Source organism: Telmatherina bonti, assembly GCF_933228915.1.
Source record: "Telmatherina bonti genome assembly, chromosome: 3".
NCBI classification, from domain to species: domain Eukaryota; kingdom Metazoa; phylum Chordata; class Actinopteri; order Atheriniformes; family Telmatherinidae; genus Telmatherina; species Telmatherina bonti.
Window position 1 is genome coordinate 38225792 of NC_136621.1, and position 20927 is coordinate 38246718.

Consider the following 20927-nt stretch of genomic DNA (forward strand, 5'->3'; position numbering starts at 1 on the left):
CTAACATTAACGTTGACAGTGAGCTAAAATGTATTTTTTGTGGTTTATTTTCAGTTTCCGACCTCATTTGATTTTGTAACATTATTGCGTACTTGAAAATTAATCTGCACAAAGAAAGAAAAACCGTGTTTGTATTTTCTTAAGCCCAGCAGCTTGTTTTCCTTATTTTACTATAGGCAGAAAAATACATAATTGTCTTCATATTTAGATAAATCATAACATTTAGTGATAACACTTCAAGCTGAAAGCTAATGGTGGTTATGTAAGAGCAGCGGCATGCAGGCGCCATAAGCTACGCTTTGCATATGACTCGATTAGTCAACTAATCGGCAAAAAAACTAGTGGTGGCTAATAGACTATCAAAGAAATAGTTTTTGAACAGCTTCACTCATTTTGACATCACACAGGAACTGAATAATGAACTGATCAAGTTACAAGACCAGGGCTCGTCGCTGCTGCATACCAGCATGACCAGAGTTCTCAGACAAATTTCCGCCAATTTCCAAGCATGCAAGGCACTCGTGGATTCCAGAGCACCATTCAGTGGTGAGAAGTATTTAGATTACAGGAAGAATTCAATCACAAGCGTTCTGACTTCAAGACACTCAGATCAACTTGTCAAATTTTTGGCCGCGCCATCTGCTCCAATGGGGCGTTAGCTCCGCGAACTGACCTGCAGTGCTACTCTGAACTCAAAGCCAAGTTCAGAGAGGTGGGTGGAAAAACAAACACGCTTGGACAGTTATTGAGATTTCCAGGATGCTGAAGCGTGTTTAGGTGGCTTTTTGGGAGCACCTATCTGTGAAAAAAGCTCTTCTCCACCATGAGAGTTCAGGTCCAAACTTACTGACGAGCATCTTCGACCTAAAGTGAGGGTCTTGGCTGCTATCAAGTCTGGTAGTAAAGAGTAGAAGGAAGTAAGAGAAGCCTTTGTTCTGAAGAAATATTCATGTTCTGGATATTCTGAATTATTATGAGTAGTTTGAGAAGACTGGATCAGATGTACTTTCTTTTGGAACACTGAGAACCCCTTTTTTACACCTCAAAAAGACTCTACCTCTGGTGGTCCCCGGTTAAGTTAGAGTTAGAGACCTTTGGTTTAGATAAATAAATTCTCGTGTGTAATTAAAAGCATGCAACAAATTTCTTAGCACACTAAAAACAACAGAACTTAGCTCAACTGCTTATCCAGGAAAGTTAACTGAAGATGAATTAGGTAAGTGTAGGATTTCAACTGCTGGGATTCTCCGATGGTTCTTCTAAAATCTTAGTGAGCGAGTCTTTCGATGTGTCCAAACACATCTGTTTATGTGCGTGTGTCCTCCTGTGTCTACTGAGGGAATGGCTCCATGAAAACCTACGACCACAGGTGAGGCACAGATAGGGCTTTTCCCCCGTGTGCGTCCGCTGATGCTTCGTCATCGACTTGTACCGAGTGAAAGTCGCGCCGCACTCATTGCAAATATATTTCTCAGACTTAATATGGACGTTTTGCTCGTGCTCTTTCATGTTGCCCAGCTGTGAGAAACCTTTTCCACACACGGGGCAAAGATGCGGCTTCTCTCCTGAGTGAATCAGTCCGTGAGTATTCAAATCCTGGCGGGAGTAAAACCCTTTCCCGCACACGATGCATTTGTACGGTCTCTCCCCTGTGTGGCTCCTCATGTGTCTTTTGAGCCCCTCCGAGCGCGAAAAGGAGCTCTCGCATAGCATGCACCTGAAAGGTTTCTCCCCAGTGTGGGAACGGAAGTGCCGACGGAGCTCGGAGGCTTTAAAGAACCGCATGCCGCAGTCTGGGCAGCAGTGAGGCTTCTCTGGCTGCTCCTCGTGGGTCTTTTCGTGTGCTTTGCAGTGACCTGCCTCGGAGAATCCCTTCCCGCAGATGGGGCAGGTGAAAGGTTTCTCACCCGTGTGCATTCGCTTGTGGCGGACGAGTTTGTTCAGCTTACTAAATGTCTTCATGCAGTAAGAGCACTGATGGGGGACCCTCGGCTTCTTTGAGTGTGTGCGTTTATGCCTTTCCAGCTTTGAAGGCCTATTGAAGACTTTCCCACAGTCTGGACAGGGATGCTTGTTTGTTCTGTTGTGGCAGTTTTGGTGTCGGAGCAGCTTTTCCTGTTGCGCGAAGCTCTTCTCACAAAGCGGACACTGATGGAGCGTTTTGGGCTCCCTGGCATGGATGGGTTTGTGCCTCTCTAGCTTTGACGGCCTGTCGAATATCTTCCTGCAGATGGAGCAGGGATAGCACTTGTCTGATGTGCCTCTCTCTAGTTGTTTGGAGTTCTCAGGCTTAGTCACAGCTGACCCATTAATGGAATCTGATTCTGGGATTTCCATCACTTCAGCCACTCCTGGATCTGATTGGACAACAAAATAAAAAGGCAGAACATGATAATTAGTTCTAATTAGTGATGAAAATAAAAACCTCTGTAAACAAACAGGAAAAAAGACAAACTAGGATTAATCAGATGGGTTGCAATGGGTGAGTTTGGACTGAATTCAATGCATACTAGTTTCTAAACACTGAAACAGAACTCAGCAGATTACTGTATTTCCTCAAGTACAGATGGAAGCTTTTGAGGCAGACTTTTTAGTTTTTATTATTTGTATGACTCATTATTGGCAGGATTTTCATCTCAAGGCCTCCAGGGTCACTAGCTACGTTAACACGGACAAATATCTCATGTTTGGAATTGAAATCAGGCTGACATGTTTACATGGAAGCTAAGCAAAGTCAGCTGTATCTACATGTAAAACAGATTTAATACCATTGGAAAGTTTTTGACATGCGTAGTTCTCACCTGTCTAGAAAAAGTACTGTTTTATTAATTTGTTTTTGAACCTTTCAACCGTCAAAATGCTGAATAATCTTTAACTCTTCCAGGTCCTAACTCGATCCTTGTCTACACGTAGCAGGTCTTTCGTTTGTATGGTATGGACTTATTTGATCTTGTTTTGTTTTGTTTGTTTATCTTTGTTTGAATTGCTGCGGCCTCCTGCCAAGTCATCATTGTAAATTAGAAGTTCTTCTCAACTGATTTTACCTGGTCAAATAAAGGTTAAAATATATATTTTTAAAAAATCTCACAATATGACAACATTTTTTTTCCGGTTTGGCCTGTCATCCACACAAAATGCAGAGTTATGCATAAAAAACAATTCTTTTAAAAAACCAAGGGTTTTTTAAAAGAACAAGGCTGTGTTGGCGTTATCCATTGTCCAGGTACTTTGTGTGTGTTACCAAGTGGTAATCTCTGGCAGTTAAAAGTAAAGCCTATGCGAAAGTGCATAAACTGCAGTTCCCTGCAAAACAGAGCAAATCCCCATAGACTCCCATGTTAAAAGGACCAACTTCACAGCAGAAATAAACATGTTTACAGCCTGGTACAAAATCCATTTTAGGTTTAATAGGTCAGGTTTACCTTCATGACAACTGTGGGGGGAGTGAATTTTTTTTCTAACTCACCCGTTTAAAAGTAAATGAAAAATTCACAAAATTTGACATATTAAGGGGCATCTCTTTTTGATTGACAGGTACCTGATCTCCTGCTTCAAGTAAGAAGATTGTAGAACCGCGGTTTTTAGCAAGTTAACAACGTGACTTAGCTTTAGCCCGTTTACCTCCGTTAGCTGGTTAGCTTCTGTTATCTTCAGGTTAGCTCGGTTAGCTTTTAGCTACAGGCAGCTCAGAGTTCGCTCGATGTCAATCATCCACCATGACGCTCACAGCCCCCCTCTCAGCTCCACCTCTTCGCCCATATTTCTATTTTCCGGGCGAGACGACACGCATGCCCCTGCCAAGATGGCGATGGTAGGAACCGCCCACCGAGCTTCAATGGAGCTCTTCAAAAACCTACGGGTGACGTCACGGAGGCTCCGCCCATCTTTTTTATACAGTCTATGGATATTATACTGCCATCAGTACTGCTCCACATAGACGACCGAAGGCGAAGGACGAGATTAAGGACAGTTATTTTTCACCACCTAGCCATTTAGAGACATGTTTCATGATGGAAGGTTATTCTGATTGGATAGCATTAGGGGCGCTACTGGTTTGATATGCTAATGAATGTGTTTAACAACGCAATAATGCCAATTGGTCTGGATTAAAGTGTTTTTGAAAAACAAGATCAGGTGGACTCATTTTTATTTTTCCAGCCCGAGGGGGGAAGATATTCGGTTTTCCAAAAACCCGTCTATGCCTGTACATGGTCTAAAACGTATCCGTCACAGTCCTGTTCTGTGTTACTGACACTATTTTTTTAAGTCTTCTCTGAAATCTGATCATGTCATGTAGCCCCCACATGGTTTGACCGTGTACAGAAACACCTCAGAGCACTTGATGAGTGTATACATGGCTATTTTTGTGCTGATCGGATCATAAAATTGGATTTAAATTGGATCAGCTGACATTTTTACATGATGCTCATTATTGTGATTGGTCTTTCGGTCAGATCAGAAGTGCTCCATGGCCTCCGTCCTGCAGGTTTTAGATGTTTACCTGCTAAAACAAACCTGCTCAATCTAATTAACGGGTCACTGTGCAGAACGTGACAAGCTGCATTTGATTAGAATCAGGTGTGTTGCAGAAAGAAAACAACTAAAACCTGCAGGACTGTGACCCTCAAGGACTGGATTTGTGATTTCTATGTTGTAAATGATGCCTTACTATGTCATAAATCAGTGTTTCCAAATCTCGGCCCTCATATACGACTGTCTCTTAACTCTACTTTAACGATCCTGAATGAAATAAAATGTCTGGTTAACGGGCTGCAAGGAACTTGATGAGGAAGTTCATTAATCTGAATCAAGTGTGTTGGAGTAGGAACACATCTAAAGCATGCGAGGTAGGGGGTCCTGAGGACCTGGACTGAGAAACTCTCCCATCAACAGAATCTTAAACATAAACAACTTCGTTTCCACTTTTATATTGCCTATAATTATTTTATGCTCTTATCCTTTATTTAATCGGGAAGTTCATTAGCGGCATTTACATGGAGCGATTTTGATCTGATCGAACGTCCATCAGAATAAAAATGCTTCGTGTAAACATGTCAGCTGATCCTATTGGGAGGTTTAAACCGCCTGGTCATTTTTCCTCCTGAAAAATAACCAAGTCTGCACTCATTTTGATCAGTTCTGTGGTTGTATGTTGTTCCTGCTCAAACCACGTGGGTTTGCGTGATGTGATGAGTTTCAGAGGAGACATCAGTAAAACAGAACGGGACGGCGGCAGATGCAACGTTTTAGATCATGGAGCATCTAAATGGTGAAAGGTTCAAAATAATTTTTATAAAAGCACTAAAATTTTACTCTAGCATAATTTATTTGAAGAACATTATCATTTAGTTAAGTTTCAATAACAACAAATCATAACTACGTACCGTCTTCTGAAGACTCCGCTTTAGTGTCAGGCTTGTTGTTCGGGCCCATGGTTGCAGCCTGTTCACATGCAACACAGAAACACACATGGAGGCCAATTATGTCACATAATATTAAAAAGCACTGAGTCAAAATCAAAAGCGGGAAGTTGACAGTTTTAAAAAGAAAAAAAGCCAAATAGGATAATAATCAACAATAGGAATGATTTTGTTGTGTTCTGCTAGAAATAAAACCATAGGAATGTTAATGATCATCAACTAAATGCATATCTGTTAATAAATGATTGATGCTGATGATTACCCAAACTATGCGAGATTCCTCAGAGTTGTCTGACAGCCCTCACCAGTTGCTTTTTTACATTCATACCCAAACTGTGCATCAACTGAGACCTTAAAATGACCTCAAACAATGATAAACTATAACAAGATTTAAGAGAGCCATAAATAAATCCTTTTATATGACATAGGTCTTGTTACCTGAATAAAAAGTCAAGAACTTAAGTGTGTTCATTTTAATTCTTATGCTAATTATGTCATTATTAATGTCAAAGTCCCACAAAACAATCATTTAATTCCTAATCCGAATGAATCTGTTTATAAAGAAAAGCAGTCTCTGTCTTTTCTTCATCATTTAAATGATTTTACACTATTAACTGCTTAATGCTTGTTGACTCGACCACATGTTCAGTAAGAAAACAGCTTAAAGTCTGCAGGATGGTTTTAATCGGAAAAATCTAATTCAGTAGAATTTAATTAATCAGCGCCATCTGGTGGAGAACCTGTGCAACAGCAACAATGTAAACTTTGACATTTCTTCATTTACGCCTGGTTTTAATGCCACAAACAGTTTTTCTTTTTCTCTCTACATGGTTTTTTTCCTGTTTTCTTTTCTTCTCGATTCTTCTTCTATCTCTCTTCTGTCCTCTCTGGTCCGGTCCAGCAACACAAACTTTGTTATACAAACAATTATGCAAAATAAATAGAAAAATAAAATAAGAATCCAGAATATCAAGGAGAGGATTTTTTCTATAATGCAAAGTAAATTTGCTCAGCAGAATACAGCATCCAGATAATCATTCTGCTTGCTTAAATGCTGGAGAAGACAAAAGAAAAAGCCAGTTTTTCAGCACGTCACAGTTCTGCCCTGAGAACACATGTAAAATAAATTAATTGTTCAAAACGTTTAAAAATATGCATTTGATTTTGTAACAGTGCAATGTTTGGCATCACGTTAAAAAAAAGTTTTAAAAATAATTTCTCATTAGAGAATAAATAAGAATTTTTCATTTTATTAATTTATTTCATCAGCAGGTTCCATCTCACTTCTCGCCAAGTTGATAAAAGCAGTCTTGTTTTATCAAAGATAAATCTATCTTAACCAAAACTGCAAAGCACAAATCAAAAGTTACAAAGTCCTTTCTCACAGGTAAAACTGTGAAAAACAATGAAACACTCACAACAAAAACTGATCAGAAAATATCCACAAGACGTCCAAATTTAATGCTGTGAAACTTTGTGCTCAAACACACCCGCTCTGGAACACTTTCAGCACTGCACTGCACATAAAATAACGTCTTAAAATTCCAAGAAATACTTAAAAGGAGATATTTTCTTAAGACTTTTTCAGATAAAATGCATCTTAATGGAGCAAATGGAACGAGCAAGATGAACAGCCAGAAGGTAATGTGAGTCAGGGCTGTCATCCTCAAAAATGAGCCATTTGAATCTTTTCAAGACAAAGATAGACTAAAAATAACTTATATTTACTCTCTACAAGCATTACCCCACGAAAATGTCTGGATTGTTCAAGGTGACATCGATTTTGTCATGGAATAATCATCTATTATGTTATCTGGTGTTTGGATGAGCAACAAAAAGGCAATGACAAAATAAAACGCCCTGGACTATGTCTTACTATTACTATAATAATAATAATAATAATAACAATAATAATAATAACAATTATTATTATTATTATTATTATTATTATAATATCATGGTTTATTGGACAGAATAGTAACCCGACACCCTTCTTCACCAGACTTATGTCTCACTAGGAACTTGTACTACGTTTTTCTTACAAGAAAAAAATAAAAATAAAATTAAAAAAAGCAAAGTGGAAAGATAAAAACGATCTAAACTAACACAACCATCAAGCCTGACATCTAATCCCACAGCAGTCAGGAAAACTATGAGTTGTTCACTGATTTCTTTGTGCTACTTATTTGCAAGACTTAGATAAACAACAAACTAGTTGTTTCTTTGTGTATTTTCAGTAAATATAAATCTCACACTCCACCAAACAAGTTTAAAATCACACACATTTTGTCAAACAAATCAATCTAGGGGAATATTGTTTCTTTCTATTATTTCCCACGTGGGATATTGATTATTTTACACATTTTAAAGCCATCTCCCCTCATCTAAATGACTGATTATTACTCTGTTGTGATAGAAAATTCACTTAAAGCGACAATAAAGCCTATAAACTGCTGAACACGAGTCCGTTCACGAGAAAAACAGTTACCATGCGGATATTGATCATCTAATTAAATACTTGTAAAATAGAAGTTAAATTAGTTATTATGAGACGCGAAAACATACAAGTCTAGCTAGGTTAGCTGATGCTAATCTGGACGTGCTAAGCTAACAACAAACAATCCGACCTCTCTAATATCTCTTAAAAGGATGAATTAAGAAGATGAATTAATGTCTTCTATCTACATCGGTTCATATCAAACGTACTTCAGACGAAGGGAAGTTTTGGGATGAAAACCGCAGATCTCATAGTAAGTTAAACCACAGCAGTTCTGCTTTAATGCCGTCTATGATGCACGTTCAAATGCGTGATGCGTTCACTGCCCCACGTAAACAGGACATTATGTATCGGAGAGTAACAATTAAATAATTAAAAACTAAATCTGTTGTTTAGTGCTACTTAACTATATTATTCATCAAATAGAGACCAATTTTAAATGTTCTATTTATGATTAAACTAATTGTGCTGTGAGTCGCTTTTGTTAAAAAATAAAAGTATAACGTAATTAACTCTAACTCCTTTACAGTTGGTATTTATGAAACATATGCCGATTATCTACGTATATAGATACTTTTTTACGTATATACAGATCTTCCAACTCAAGGTTTCTGATATTTTGTAACTCATCAAATCATTTATTTTACTAGCTCAGATTACAACCCAAAACATGCAAATTCAAACGGGCCGCGAATGCAGCACAATAGGTGACCTGGATCTGTGATATTAAGATGTTTTTATCAGAAATTTATTCCCTTATTCATTGGATCATCGATGTCAATAATTAAATAATTCTTTTGGAGTATTTGAAAAAAAAAAACCCACAAAGGATTTACTTACTTTTATTTCTTTAAAAAAAAAAAAAAAATGATGCAGATTATGTAGTTACACAAATATCTATTTTCAAAATGAAAAACAGCTTCAGTGCAGATTAAAAGCCTGTTAGGCTTTTATGTTCAGTAATGTGAGATGCTGCTTGTTTTGCATAAATAACCACAATCTATAAGAAATCAATTATAGATTAAAAAACAATTATAGTGAATCATTATTACACATTATTTATGAATTATCATGGTTGACAATGTTATTTTCTATTTCAGTGTAAAACCGTTATTACATGTAATCCATTTCTACACATCCAAGGCAATCAATAAGCATTATTATTGTAGATAAAGACCTCATAAATAAAACATGCTGAACAGGTTACAGCATCTGGACCTCAGAGTTAAGCAAAGCTTCTTCTTTTCCAATATGATGCCTAATATTTTGATTTTTACATCCAAATACTTTACAATCTTTTGAATATATTTACATTTCACAAAATAAAAAACTGCATACAAATCAAGTGTACTTTAATAGTATAGATAAAAATTGGCCGGTAATGACTTAACACAAACTTGTGAATCTTTTTGTGAGATTTCACAGCGAGGGAAAGTCCTAAGAGAAGTAAATAGAGTTCTGGATGCCCCACGCTTCCACAGACTGGATCTGGAAAGTTCCCTTGCACAGTGGGCTGCTTTTAAATGTGTCACATGGTTCGGTGTATCCTCCAGTGAGGTCTTCCGTCAAGCATAGAGCGTGGCCGCCATCTCCACCTGCAAGACGACAAATAAGTCACCATTGTCTGCTGTTTCCAGCCCTCGTCTCTACTGATGTAACTGCTGAGGTTGAGATTTTTCATGTTTTCTGCAGGTAGGGTTTTGTTCAGTGCCATGCTGATGCAGTAAAGGTTTCCAACTTCCAACATTGAGCTTTTGTTTGGTTAACCTTTTATAAATTCTTTAGAAAGCACACATTCCTATAGGACCTATCCACTAACGTGTGTTTAACATACATACCGATGATCAGCTGATTTTCATCAGCTGCCAGAAACATGGACGCCTCTTGTTCCTTAGGTCTCTTGGGCTCTTTGGCCGTCATAAGGTCCTCCGATGGTGCAACGAAAGGGTTCATGAAATAGCTGGGATCCTGAAGGGTCCCAGATGGACAGCTTGCGTTGATGAACTGGGAGTTCCCGCTACCAGACACCTGCGAGGAGGCGCTGATGCTGACCTGGACCTGCTGAGGAGAAGCTCTTCGGGTCATAATGCTGATCATGGCCCTCTGGTAGCGCTCCATGCTGGGTCGGAGCTGAAAGAGTCACAAAATTTCATGTTCAACACTTGTTGCTGAAGATGATTGTTGTATTTCAAAAAGCTGAAACTTCCCCTAAAATCCTGCACTAATAAGCAAGTCATATCAAGTCTGGAATGAACGTAAGGCTTTTCCAACGTTCAGTCTTCACACGTGTTCTGGTCTACAACAAACAAGGTTGACCACCACTTAATGTCCAAATAGGTAATGATGATGATGTGGTTCTACCGGTGCTGTTTCTTCTTACTGTAACCCAATAACAGATAAACCCTGCAGTCTATATAATAGATTCAAGATCAAATTGAAAGTAAAAATTACTTGATAACATAAATGAAGCAAAATATTGCAGGTAAATAAACCAAATCTGCACACATTTCTCAGCTGCATCTCACGTCTCTCCAACAGACCTCACTGCTTTCAATCCCACTGAGCGTCCAGTTGGTAAACTTACCTTCACATGGGACATGTTTGCATTTAAAAATCTTCCATTTGTGAATGTATTGACAAAAGTAACTTAACGTGAAGAAAATACAACATTATAGCTCACCGTAAAAACAAAACACTCCCCAGTTCCGAAATACGCAAGTCCTTGAGAGTCATTGCCTTTTCTTTCTATTACATCTGTTGACATGAACCCTCCAAACACCTGAGGAGAGGAAGAAAAAAGACTATTTTATAATTGCATTTGATTTATTTATATGTTACTGTCAAATTAAATTATAGGAAAGCAGGTACAATTATCAGGTTAAATTTAGTATTCATAATGTCTAATGTTACCTCTTCATCCATTGTTTTAATAATCAGGACTGCCGGTTCATGTCGTTCCACATGCGAATAGAGTCTAAAAAAGAGAGAAAACACTGATCAAACTGATAATACAGAAGTTTTCAAGCTGCAAAACTATCAAATCAAAACATTTTCAGGCATCAAAAAGCCATGTAAGTGTTTTTATCTTGAAAAATTGTGTTTCGCCTTTATTTGCATTCTGAAATACATCCGAATGTACAACTATATGATCATAAAAACTGGTCATATGATGGAACGAGGGGGTGGACATGGAAAATCTTCATGTTAAAACTTAACATAAATGCTAACAGGTTGGCCGTGTGTTGTCAGAATATTTCAGAAGCACAATAAAAGCCAAAGGTAAACTACCTTCACACAGTTTCTGCCATGTGATTTGGAAATATGGAGTATTGTACCCATAACACACTATTTTATGAGACTGGGCTGTTTTGTTCACACTGAACTGCTAATGACTTCACAGTGCAACGTACTGTAAACATGTCAGCGGTGCAAACAATCCACCTGCATCATGGTTTGCTAATGGTGATCATAGTGGCGTCACTGTTGGGATTACATACATTCTGTTGCATGGCCAGGGGCTACTCATGTATGTGAACGGGATGTAATAGTGTAGCCGCGAGTTACTAAGTCATGGCCATGTGTTAGTCCAAATGCTGTAGTTTTAAACTGTAAGCCAGGGGTCCCAAAGTCGGTCCTTAAGGGCTTTGCTTTTGTTTTTCCTGTCTTTAATTTTGTCTTTATGTTCAAATAAACTTTCAGTTCAACTCAAAATTCAGGCTCTTTTGATAAGAAACTGCTTCATCACAATCATTATGATTCATCTCAAGCTTAAAATAAAGTTAACTTAAAGAGCTTGTTTATCACTACATGAGCACAGCTTCATCATCTCTTCCCACATGAGTAACTACACCAACACATCAATGAATCTCGGTAAAGAGTGAAGCTTACTTACGAAGCGAGACTTCTTTCATGTTCAGCCGAGCTGAACAACCTAACTGGACTGAAGAGGGCGAAGCGCTCTGGGATCCAGGCCCAAATCACCCTCATCTCCATCTCTGTTACAACACTGGAGCTGAATTTGTTGAAGTCAACTGGCCCCACCGTCTGCCTTTAGGGAAATTAAACACAAGGATGATGTGTTAAAACAACCTGAATGCTTTTCTGCAAGTTCCAACTCGCTCACCTCTTATTGGTGGATTTACCATAGCGTTCATCTTAACAAAGGATGGGCAACTCCAGTCCTCAAGGGCTGCAGTCCTGCAAGTGTTTGGAGTTTCCCTTTGTGCTGCAGCAGGGAAACCCCAAACAGTTGCAGTATTGCGGTCCTTGAGGACCGGAGTTGCCCAACCCTGATCTAAACATACCTCTTCTGGTATGCGCTCACGCCTCTCTGCATCAGGGAGTCTTTGTTGGCATTGAATAGGAGGTTAAGCTCTCTCCGTGTGGCGATTGGAATCATGAAGGCTTTCTCAAACAGTTTCTCGGCCGTGCAGTGGCGAGGTACGTTCTGCACAAAACGTTTCATGTCCGTTCTGAAATCCTCCACATCGGCTACTCGAGACGACACGGATACCTTGTAGAGATCGAGCAAAGCCAGCGCCACCCTACGAAGAGTAATAATCAAATGTTTTAACCCTCCTGCTTATTTTTTTCCATCGAGATTCTGCTCTAGAAAAGGTTAATGCATGAGAGTTTGCTCATGTACAGACCTGTAGAGAACTTTGTAGCCTTCCAGAAGGTAGACATCTAAAACTCTGATGGCATACGTGAATGGAAGGTCGGCAAATATCCACATGATCCAGTCAGAGTAAAACTCAAAGAGGTTCTGGTGAGAGCTGGCAATGAGCTTGCGAATCCCTCTGCAACACCTATTGGCAAGGTCCCCAAATGTCATGCAGGAAGCGCGGTAGGTGAGGAAAGACTGGTCAATGTAACGCTTGTTGTGATCTTTGTAGCAGATCAGTCGGGACACGCTGTAGAAGCACTCAGCTTCGTCCTCGCTGAAATGGAGGATGAGCGAGACCAGGGCAGGAAGGATGGGGCAGAAGGTCATGTCTGGGAAGTAATCGCCAATGCAAAGAAGGACCTTTTTCACAGAGTTCAAGCCTGCTTTGTTGAGACAGTATCTGGAAAGAGACAAAAAGCATGCATGGTTTCCTTTCGGTTAGAAATGGACAAGTTGGCATGGAGAAGCATGTCATGGGCAATTACATCGCCTGTGGAAAGTGTACACAAAACTGGCTTTTAGAACAAACACACTGCAAGGTGTACGTGCATGTGGGACCATCGAATGTACAGCAGTTCACAGTTTAAATAACCTCTCTTTAAGCCACCCACCACCCCCACCACAACACACTTTTATTTAGAGATATAGCCTGATATTAAAAGGCCATAAACACCTGAGCATAAAGGTATTTAATCTCATTGTATTTTCATGATTGAAATAATAAAATTATAACATTTAATCTTTGTCTAAGTCTCTATCTATTTCTTGTTCATTTGTTTTTAATTTCATTTGCATTGATTCATTTTAAACCATTATTCCCCATTAACTGGCCTTGACCTTTCCCAGCTCACAGCTGTAAAGAAGAATTTATTCTTAATCTGTCTTGTCATGGTTAAATAAAGGTTGATAAAAATAAATACCAGCAATATCAGATAGCTGCTTTATTTCTCGGGTCGTTTTAGCTTTTGCTTTGTTATTTGTTATGTATTTATGCAACACACAGGAAAATTGATCAATTCTCCCATGTCGGTAAAAGCGCATGTCAAATGAAAGCAGAATAATCCAGGATCATTTGTTACTGTTTCACATAAAAATGACAAAACACACTGCTTTCTTAAAAAATAAACCAAAAACAAACAAACAAAAAGGCAAAAGGTTTCAAAACAAGTAGCTAACGCTTTGCTAGCATGTCAAATCCAAGACTTTCTTGAACATTTGTTTGCTTAATCTGAAGTTAAGAAAATGTGTTTTAAATTTAATTAGTATGGGTTATTCTATAGCATCAGGCCTTGCCTTTTGCCAGGTTTCAGCTGCAAATAAGAGTTTGCTCTTAATCCATCTTGCCATAGTTAAATAAATAAATAACAGTTGCTTTATTTCTGGTGTCATTTTAGCTAACATCCTTTAGCTTTGCTTTGTGAACCACTCAACTGTCTCCACACTCGGGATAATTTGTGACTGTTAAACAGAAAAATGACAATACTGGACACTTATATGGTTCACAAATGGAAAACAAACAAGCAAAATTTGCTAAAAGTTTCAGAGCGAGTAGCTTTGCTAGCTAGTCAACTCCAAGAATGTGTTCAAACATTAACACTGTTCCCAAACCAGTTCAACTCTTCTGGAAAAAAATTTAATTTCCTTTTCAAACATTTTTTATTGTTTATTTGTTGCTAACTTATTCAATAAAAAATTATAATAAAAAGATCTATTGTTTTTTCAACCTGCTTTGATGTTTGCATCACTTGATTATTATAAGCTATAATTTTGGTCTATATTGACTATATTAGTGAATGTTCAAACACAGCTGAAGTCTTTAAAAAACCTACTGAGTGATTTTTACTGTATTTCAAACACGGATAACTTTATAAAAGTACCTTGGTATTTCTCCATCTTCCATGTATTGAGGGACTGGATGGTTGCTCTTTCTCTGCTCTCCGAAAAGCTTCTCAGCAAGCTCATAGTAGACGTCTCTGTCTGGTGCAACAGCCCTGTTAAAGACAACATCAATACAAACTAAAATCATTTGCATGCATTCATACTGTTATTTTACATTTCTGATCATCACTTTGAACAGTTTCAACCTGGAATTGATGCTGTGGATGATGTGATAATAAGCTTTGGCTCTTAGTGTGTGTGGCGTGGCCCAGAACCCCTCACGGGCCATCAGTTTCAGCTCCTGGTGGCTACTCTTCAGGATCTGCTGATATCGTATCGCTGCTTCAGGATCGATCTTCTCCCAGTCCACAAACTGTCCATACTTCATCCCAGAACTGGAGCAAATCTCCCAGTTGTCCAACTCAGAGATGGTCATCATGGATACTGACTTTCCATTACCTTTACTGCCTGAGTGAGAAACCCACATATAGCTTTAATAAGTGCTGTTTTCTCATGATTTCCCTCTGATAGTTCAATGTGCATTCTGTTATAAAATTATTGGTTTTGTTACCATCTCTTAGATGCTTGCTTGGTTTGGACTTGACTCTCTTTGGGGCGACTTGAACACCAGAGCGATCCTTGCCTTTGTTCTCATTTTTGGATAGTTGACTCCTGAATAATGGACTTGCTTTACATTTCAGCGGACTGGATTTTCCTGGGTCAGGGTCAGAGTGTAGCTCCGACGTTTCATAAGAATAAAAAGACCTAAAGAAGATTGTATCCAGTTCAAATTATATTGATCAGTCAATAATATTTGTCATACTAATCACAGTATTAAAACACAAGTGTAAATCATTATTAATAATATGATTATGCAAAAACATATTGCTGTCAGATTAAATAATTGAAACAACAAAAGTCTTAAAGTAAAAAAGAAACATACCTGGAGCGAGGCCGTAAGTTGGTCTCCTGTGTTTTTATCTGCGGATTATAGTTGTTCCTGTCCTCTGGGCTGTAAGAGGAATGGGATCTTTGTCTTTTGCCTCCAGCCACAGACTTCAGGTCCTGATCAGAGGATCCAGAATTAATGTTTCTAAAACTGGAGAACTCCAGCACTCCCGAAACCTGAATCATCTCAAGTCTTTTTGTTAAATTTTTTCCTCTTCTGACTAATTAAGTTTTCAGGAGACGTAGTGTTTTTATATAAGCCTGAGAGTTGAGATCATGTGATCGAAACTGAGGTTTATTTGTGGTGATCCAGGCACTGAAGGGAAAAGTTCCATTGATTTTCCAGTTTTAACTGTGGCAATACACAGTGTGTTTCTGAGAAATCCCAGATCAACATCCACAGAGCCACCCTCATCCATCAGAGTGACAAAACAGCACATCCAATCGCCAAATACTGAACCAAAAACGCCTCTTTTTCTTGCTTTTATAACATCATCAGCTGTCCTTAATAAACATCCTGCATCACATTCACCCAATTTTTCCACTATCTTGCTCCTTATTTCTTTATAATTAAAATTGAAGCTTCAATTTAGAAAAAAAAAATCACACCTCATTATTTTTGTGGGATAAAATGAGGGCAGTCACATGGTGGCTTTTACTTTTTCTTTGAAACTGGCCCCTGTAGTGAAATGCAAGGGGGTGTATTCCAAGAAGTCCTCTGAGGTCTATTATTTCGTACAACACATGTATGTTTTCATTCAAACACAATAATGCTTGGTTACAAAACATCAAACCTCTCAGACTACTTGGCTCACACATGGTACTACGTGAAATACCACTCTACGAAAAGGAAAGAAAGAAGCTGAGACAGAAGTAAACAAAAGCAAACTTGTCTCCAGAAACATTTCTCAGATATTTATCATTCAGACAAAATATTATCAACTTGTGGATGATGCTATGATGGGCTGTAAGGCACGCTAGTTTATTTGTACAGCATTTTATGTAGAAAACCTTTTAAAATGCATAAAAAAGTATCATTAAAGAGGCAGTAAAAATAGTAAAAATCACAATAAAATCATCAATTTTATTCTACATTTTATGTTTTATTATGTTGTATATTCTTTCTTTACCTGGTTTGGATGCAAATTAGGTTGTTAGGTATGTTTACATCTGCTGCTATAGATGTTCATTAATATGCAGTGTCCTTATAAAAAAAACTAATTAATTAATTATTTACTTAAAGTAATGAAAAGCAAGATAAGTTCAAAGTTCGCATGCAAAGGCGCTTGAGAAAAGATGTTTTAACCTGGATTAAACTGTTTGTTCCATTTGTTTAGCATAACAGCTAAATGCTGCTTCTCCACGTTTAGTCTGTACTCTGGTCTGGAGTAGTTGACCTGAGTCTTTGGATCTATGATCTCTGCTCGGTTTATATTCTCTGAACAGATCACAGATGTATCTCTTGTTTTATAAACCATCAGCAGGGTTTTAAAATCTAACGTGTTACTGACTGGAAACCAGTATAAAGATGTGAAGAGTCTATTCTCCCAGAAAGCCCAGGAGAAAATACTCCATACGTTTATCTCCTGCAGACTGGAGCGGTCTTTTAACAGGACTTCATAAAAAGAGCATTAAACACCTGCAGCTCATCCAGATGCTGCTGCTGGAGCTTTAACTCGGAGATCTGAACACACCACACCAGTTTTCATCCTGTTGATGTTTCTAATGGTAAAAAGCTTCTTGGTGAAGCTTTGATTTGCCCGCTGAGAGTCACATCTGAGTCTATCAACACTCCAAGATTCCAGACCTGGTCGGTGGTTTTAAGAGCCCAAGGCTCCAGATGTTTATAAATGCTGACCCTCATCTCTTTCTTACCAGTTTCTGCAGCCCTGTGTCATGTTTTTGCCACCCTGATCTCCTGGCGCTCATCATTGGTAACTCGATCCACCTGCTGGCTTCCTAATTGCCTCTGCTACCTCATTCAGTTCACCTGGTTTCCTTTTCTCTCACTGCCTACTTAAGCTCCCTCCAATCCCTCCTTTTCTGCCAGATAATAATCAGACCTATGTCTAGTTTTGTTCCAGCGGTCTACGGATTGATCCTCAGTTGCCGACCTTCTGCTTTATGCCCCTGGATTACCCTCCTTGCCTTGCCCTCGACGGACACCGCTACCTTTCGGATCTTCTGGTTACCGACCCTGCCTGTCTTTGGATCTCTGAGCCTTGTCGTTGCCTGGACGAGTATTTTGCCATCCTGTTTACCTCCCAGCTGTTGCCTGGTTTCTTCTGCAGACCATTCCCCCGGACTGATCTTCTGTTCATACTCCTCCACCAATAAACTGGTCATTTGTCCAGAACTCCCTGTGTGTGGCTGTATTAAGGATCCTCAGGGTAACTCATTACACCCTGATGTTGTCTGGGAGGCTATTATAGAGATGAGGACCACTGTGGTGGAACGAGGCCTTTCCAAAGGTTTTATTCCAGACTTCAGGAACAAATAGGGTTCATTCAGATGAGAATAGTCTGCTAGACTGGGTCTGACTGGGGGACTTGGTTCCAACATTATTCTGGACCGTAACTGCATTCACGTTGTACTTCTCAAATGGATCACCTTTAAAACTAATCATAATTCACTACTAGAGGCAGGAAAATATATGCTCTGGGTTGATCAGATCCTGGTGGTCTGGGTTGATCAGATCTTGGTTATTTGGGTTGATCAGATGTTAAGAACTTTTACCAAACTCTTCCATGTCTGAGTGTGAACTCTCTCCAGAGCCGCCGTTTGCCACACATGCCTTCATGTTCTGGTTGTATTTACTCGTACTGCTGTTTATCGAACCTACAATGCTGTTGTAGTTTATAGGTGGGACAAATCTGCTTCTTTGATCCAAATCAGAATCAAAGTGGACTTTCTGAGCAAACGAAGGCTGGTGTGAATGTGCCGCAGGAGGCCAGTCCCAGAGGACCTGAGGATCCACGAGGCTTGTAACTTTAAAGCATGTCAGATCAATAAGCCATGTTAAAACTGGTGTAATATGTTCCCAACCTCTGGTCCACGTCAGAACTTGTACTGCTGCAATCATTTTAAGTTAAAAAATACTCTTTTTTTTTTTTTTTTTTTTTTCTTTTTTTTGTTCAGACCCACTGAGTTTTGGGAGCCAAGTTGCCCTCCTGGAACCACTGCATGATAAACTGTGTTAGGAGCATAGGATGGTGCTACTCTGAGCAGAGTCCATCCCTCTGCAGCGGCGCACGTATCCTGCTGACATTAATGGTTCACCTTGGATTATTTTAGGCTGTGTTGACTGTCATTACATTACAAGGAATTTTCCCTCCAAACTGAAATCCAATGAGAGTGTTGTGGAATTTATCTGATGAGAAATAAATCTAGAGCTCAACCATGCTCTGTCCAGTTTATTGACAATACACAGTTGTGAGCGAGAGGTCACGAGAGCTCTGCCCCTGCTCAGGGTGTTACAGCGATCTTTAGGCATACACAAACAACCTTTGCCTGGCAGCACTAGTCAAAACAGCTGCCAGCTTGAACTATAACAACAGTCGAAGCCTAAATAGGCCTTGAACAGAACATTCAGTTTCATGCATGAACCTACTAAAGCAAGCTTTCTAAATTACTATAAACTATTTTGTACAACATAAAAGAAGCTTAATAGAGGAGTAACATATTAAAACTACACTATGTGCATAATTTCCACCACATTCCCCCTTTTGATCATTTCAGGATCAACACAAGAGAAGCACAATTCAGGGATACAATAAAACAAAACAAACCCAGAAAAAAACTAACTGCTGAAAGAGAAACAGGAATATCTAAACATCAGAATGGTCACTCCCGGCAGGGTTGAAGAACATTTGTCATAAAACATCCTGAAAGGAAAAACACTCATGTCAGCGTCTGAATCAGAAAAGCCACCACTATCAAAAAAGAAGGGAAAAGGATCAGAGAGAGGGAGATCCGAAGCAGGAAGAGGGTCATAAACAATCCGAGAAACACGATATCCTCAGGCAGTGTCAATCAGCCGAACCAACAAGGCTCTGATACACCGAACGCAACAGCAAACACAAAACAAGAAGGGCAGCAACACTGCAATGGAACCCCAATAGCATCGACGTCACAGTTTTATTTTTGATCCTCACAGTCCTAAAACTGCAGATGCAAATTTGCATCCAGCGTGTGAATCCAGCCAGTAAGTTTCAGCATTTAAGACAAAATTGTTTAAATTGGAGTAAAGTTGTGCTTTTGTTTTCTGCCTTTTCTGGTGCTACTGTGTTGTTATTTTCAGATAAGAAAGCATGATTTCTCAGAAGAATGACTGAACCTTTCTTGTCATCTAGAGGGCTCTGCCTCATGTTCTTGACATTATATCTTCTCAGATAGTTTATCTGAAGAAAAAAATCTTCTAGACTGCATGATAACAAAAGGTTACAGTTTTTCTCAGTGGCTTTGTTGCTTTTTCAACAGCAGAAATAACATTTGCACGTCAGTGTATTTCTCATGGTACGAACTGCAGAAGCTGGTGGACAACCTGTAAAAGCATCACCGACTAAAAATAGTCAAAAGCAAGTATTTGTCAGAAACTGACATTAAAATGAAAAAGCTCTGTCATGACTAAGTTCTGATGAGGTACGCAAATAGCTTAGTCATGTTTTCATTCTGACAGTCTGGTCTGAAAGTGTTTTTTTGTCATTTCTTTTTTTTTATTAGCACAAGGATAATATTTCATGAAGATATATACATATACATACATATGTACCTGAATATTCACATATATACTTACAAAAATAAGTACATACACATGTACATATAAACCTACATAAAAAGAAAATAACAATAAACAAATAAAGTGAATTAAGGTAAAAAAAAAAAACTAAAAAAAAACATATTTATATATATATATATATATATATATATATATATATATATATATATATATATATATATATATATATATATATATACAGACCAAGCACATAAAGCATATATATAGACCAAGCACGGCTCATCGACCTCTATGATGACGACCAACCTGGGCATGAATGAATGCTCCCTTGCCCGGACGCGGGTTACCGGGACCCCCCTCTGGAGCCAGGCCTGGAGGTGGGGTACGAGAGCGAGCGTCTGGTGGCCGGGCCTTCGCCCATGGGGCCCGGTCGGGCTCAGCCCAAAAGGGTTACATGGGCCCCACCTCCCGTGGGCTCACCATCTGCGGGAGGAGCCGTAGGGGTTGGGTGCAATGTGAGCTGGGCAACAGCAAGGGGCGGGGACCCTGGCAGTCCGATCCCCAGCTGCAGAAGCTGGCTCTAGGGACGTGGAACGTCACCTCTCTGGTGGGGAAGGAGCCTGAGCTTGTGCACGAGGTTGAGCGGTTCCGGCTAGATATAGTTGGACTCACCTCGACGCATGGCTTGGGCTCTGGAACCAGTACCCTCGACAGGGGCTGGACTTTCTTCCACTCTGGAGTTGCTCATGGTGAGAGGTGCCGAGCAGGTGTGGGCATTCT

At 39.3% G+C, this 20927-nt stretch overlaps 1 protein-coding gene across 1 annotated transcript; it reads right to left on the reverse strand.

The window, feature by feature from the left end:
* Positions 1-9354: 9354 nt before the first annotated feature.
* LOC306774125 (TBC1 domain family member 24-like) lies at positions 9355-15595 on the reverse strand (the record flags this gene model as incomplete). Its single annotated transcript, XM_079264108.1, has 11 exons — positions 9355-9512; positions 9756-10047; positions 10598-10696; positions 10828-10891; positions 11810-11965; positions 12222-12461; positions 12567-12983; positions 14461-14574; positions 14668-14929; positions 15033-15226; positions 15405-15595. The coding sequence occupies 11 exons, from the start codon at positions 15593-15595 to the stop codon at positions 9355-9357; spliced, it is 2187 nt and encodes a 728-aa protein (XP_079120234.1).
* Positions 15596-20927: the final 5332 nt, after the last annotated feature.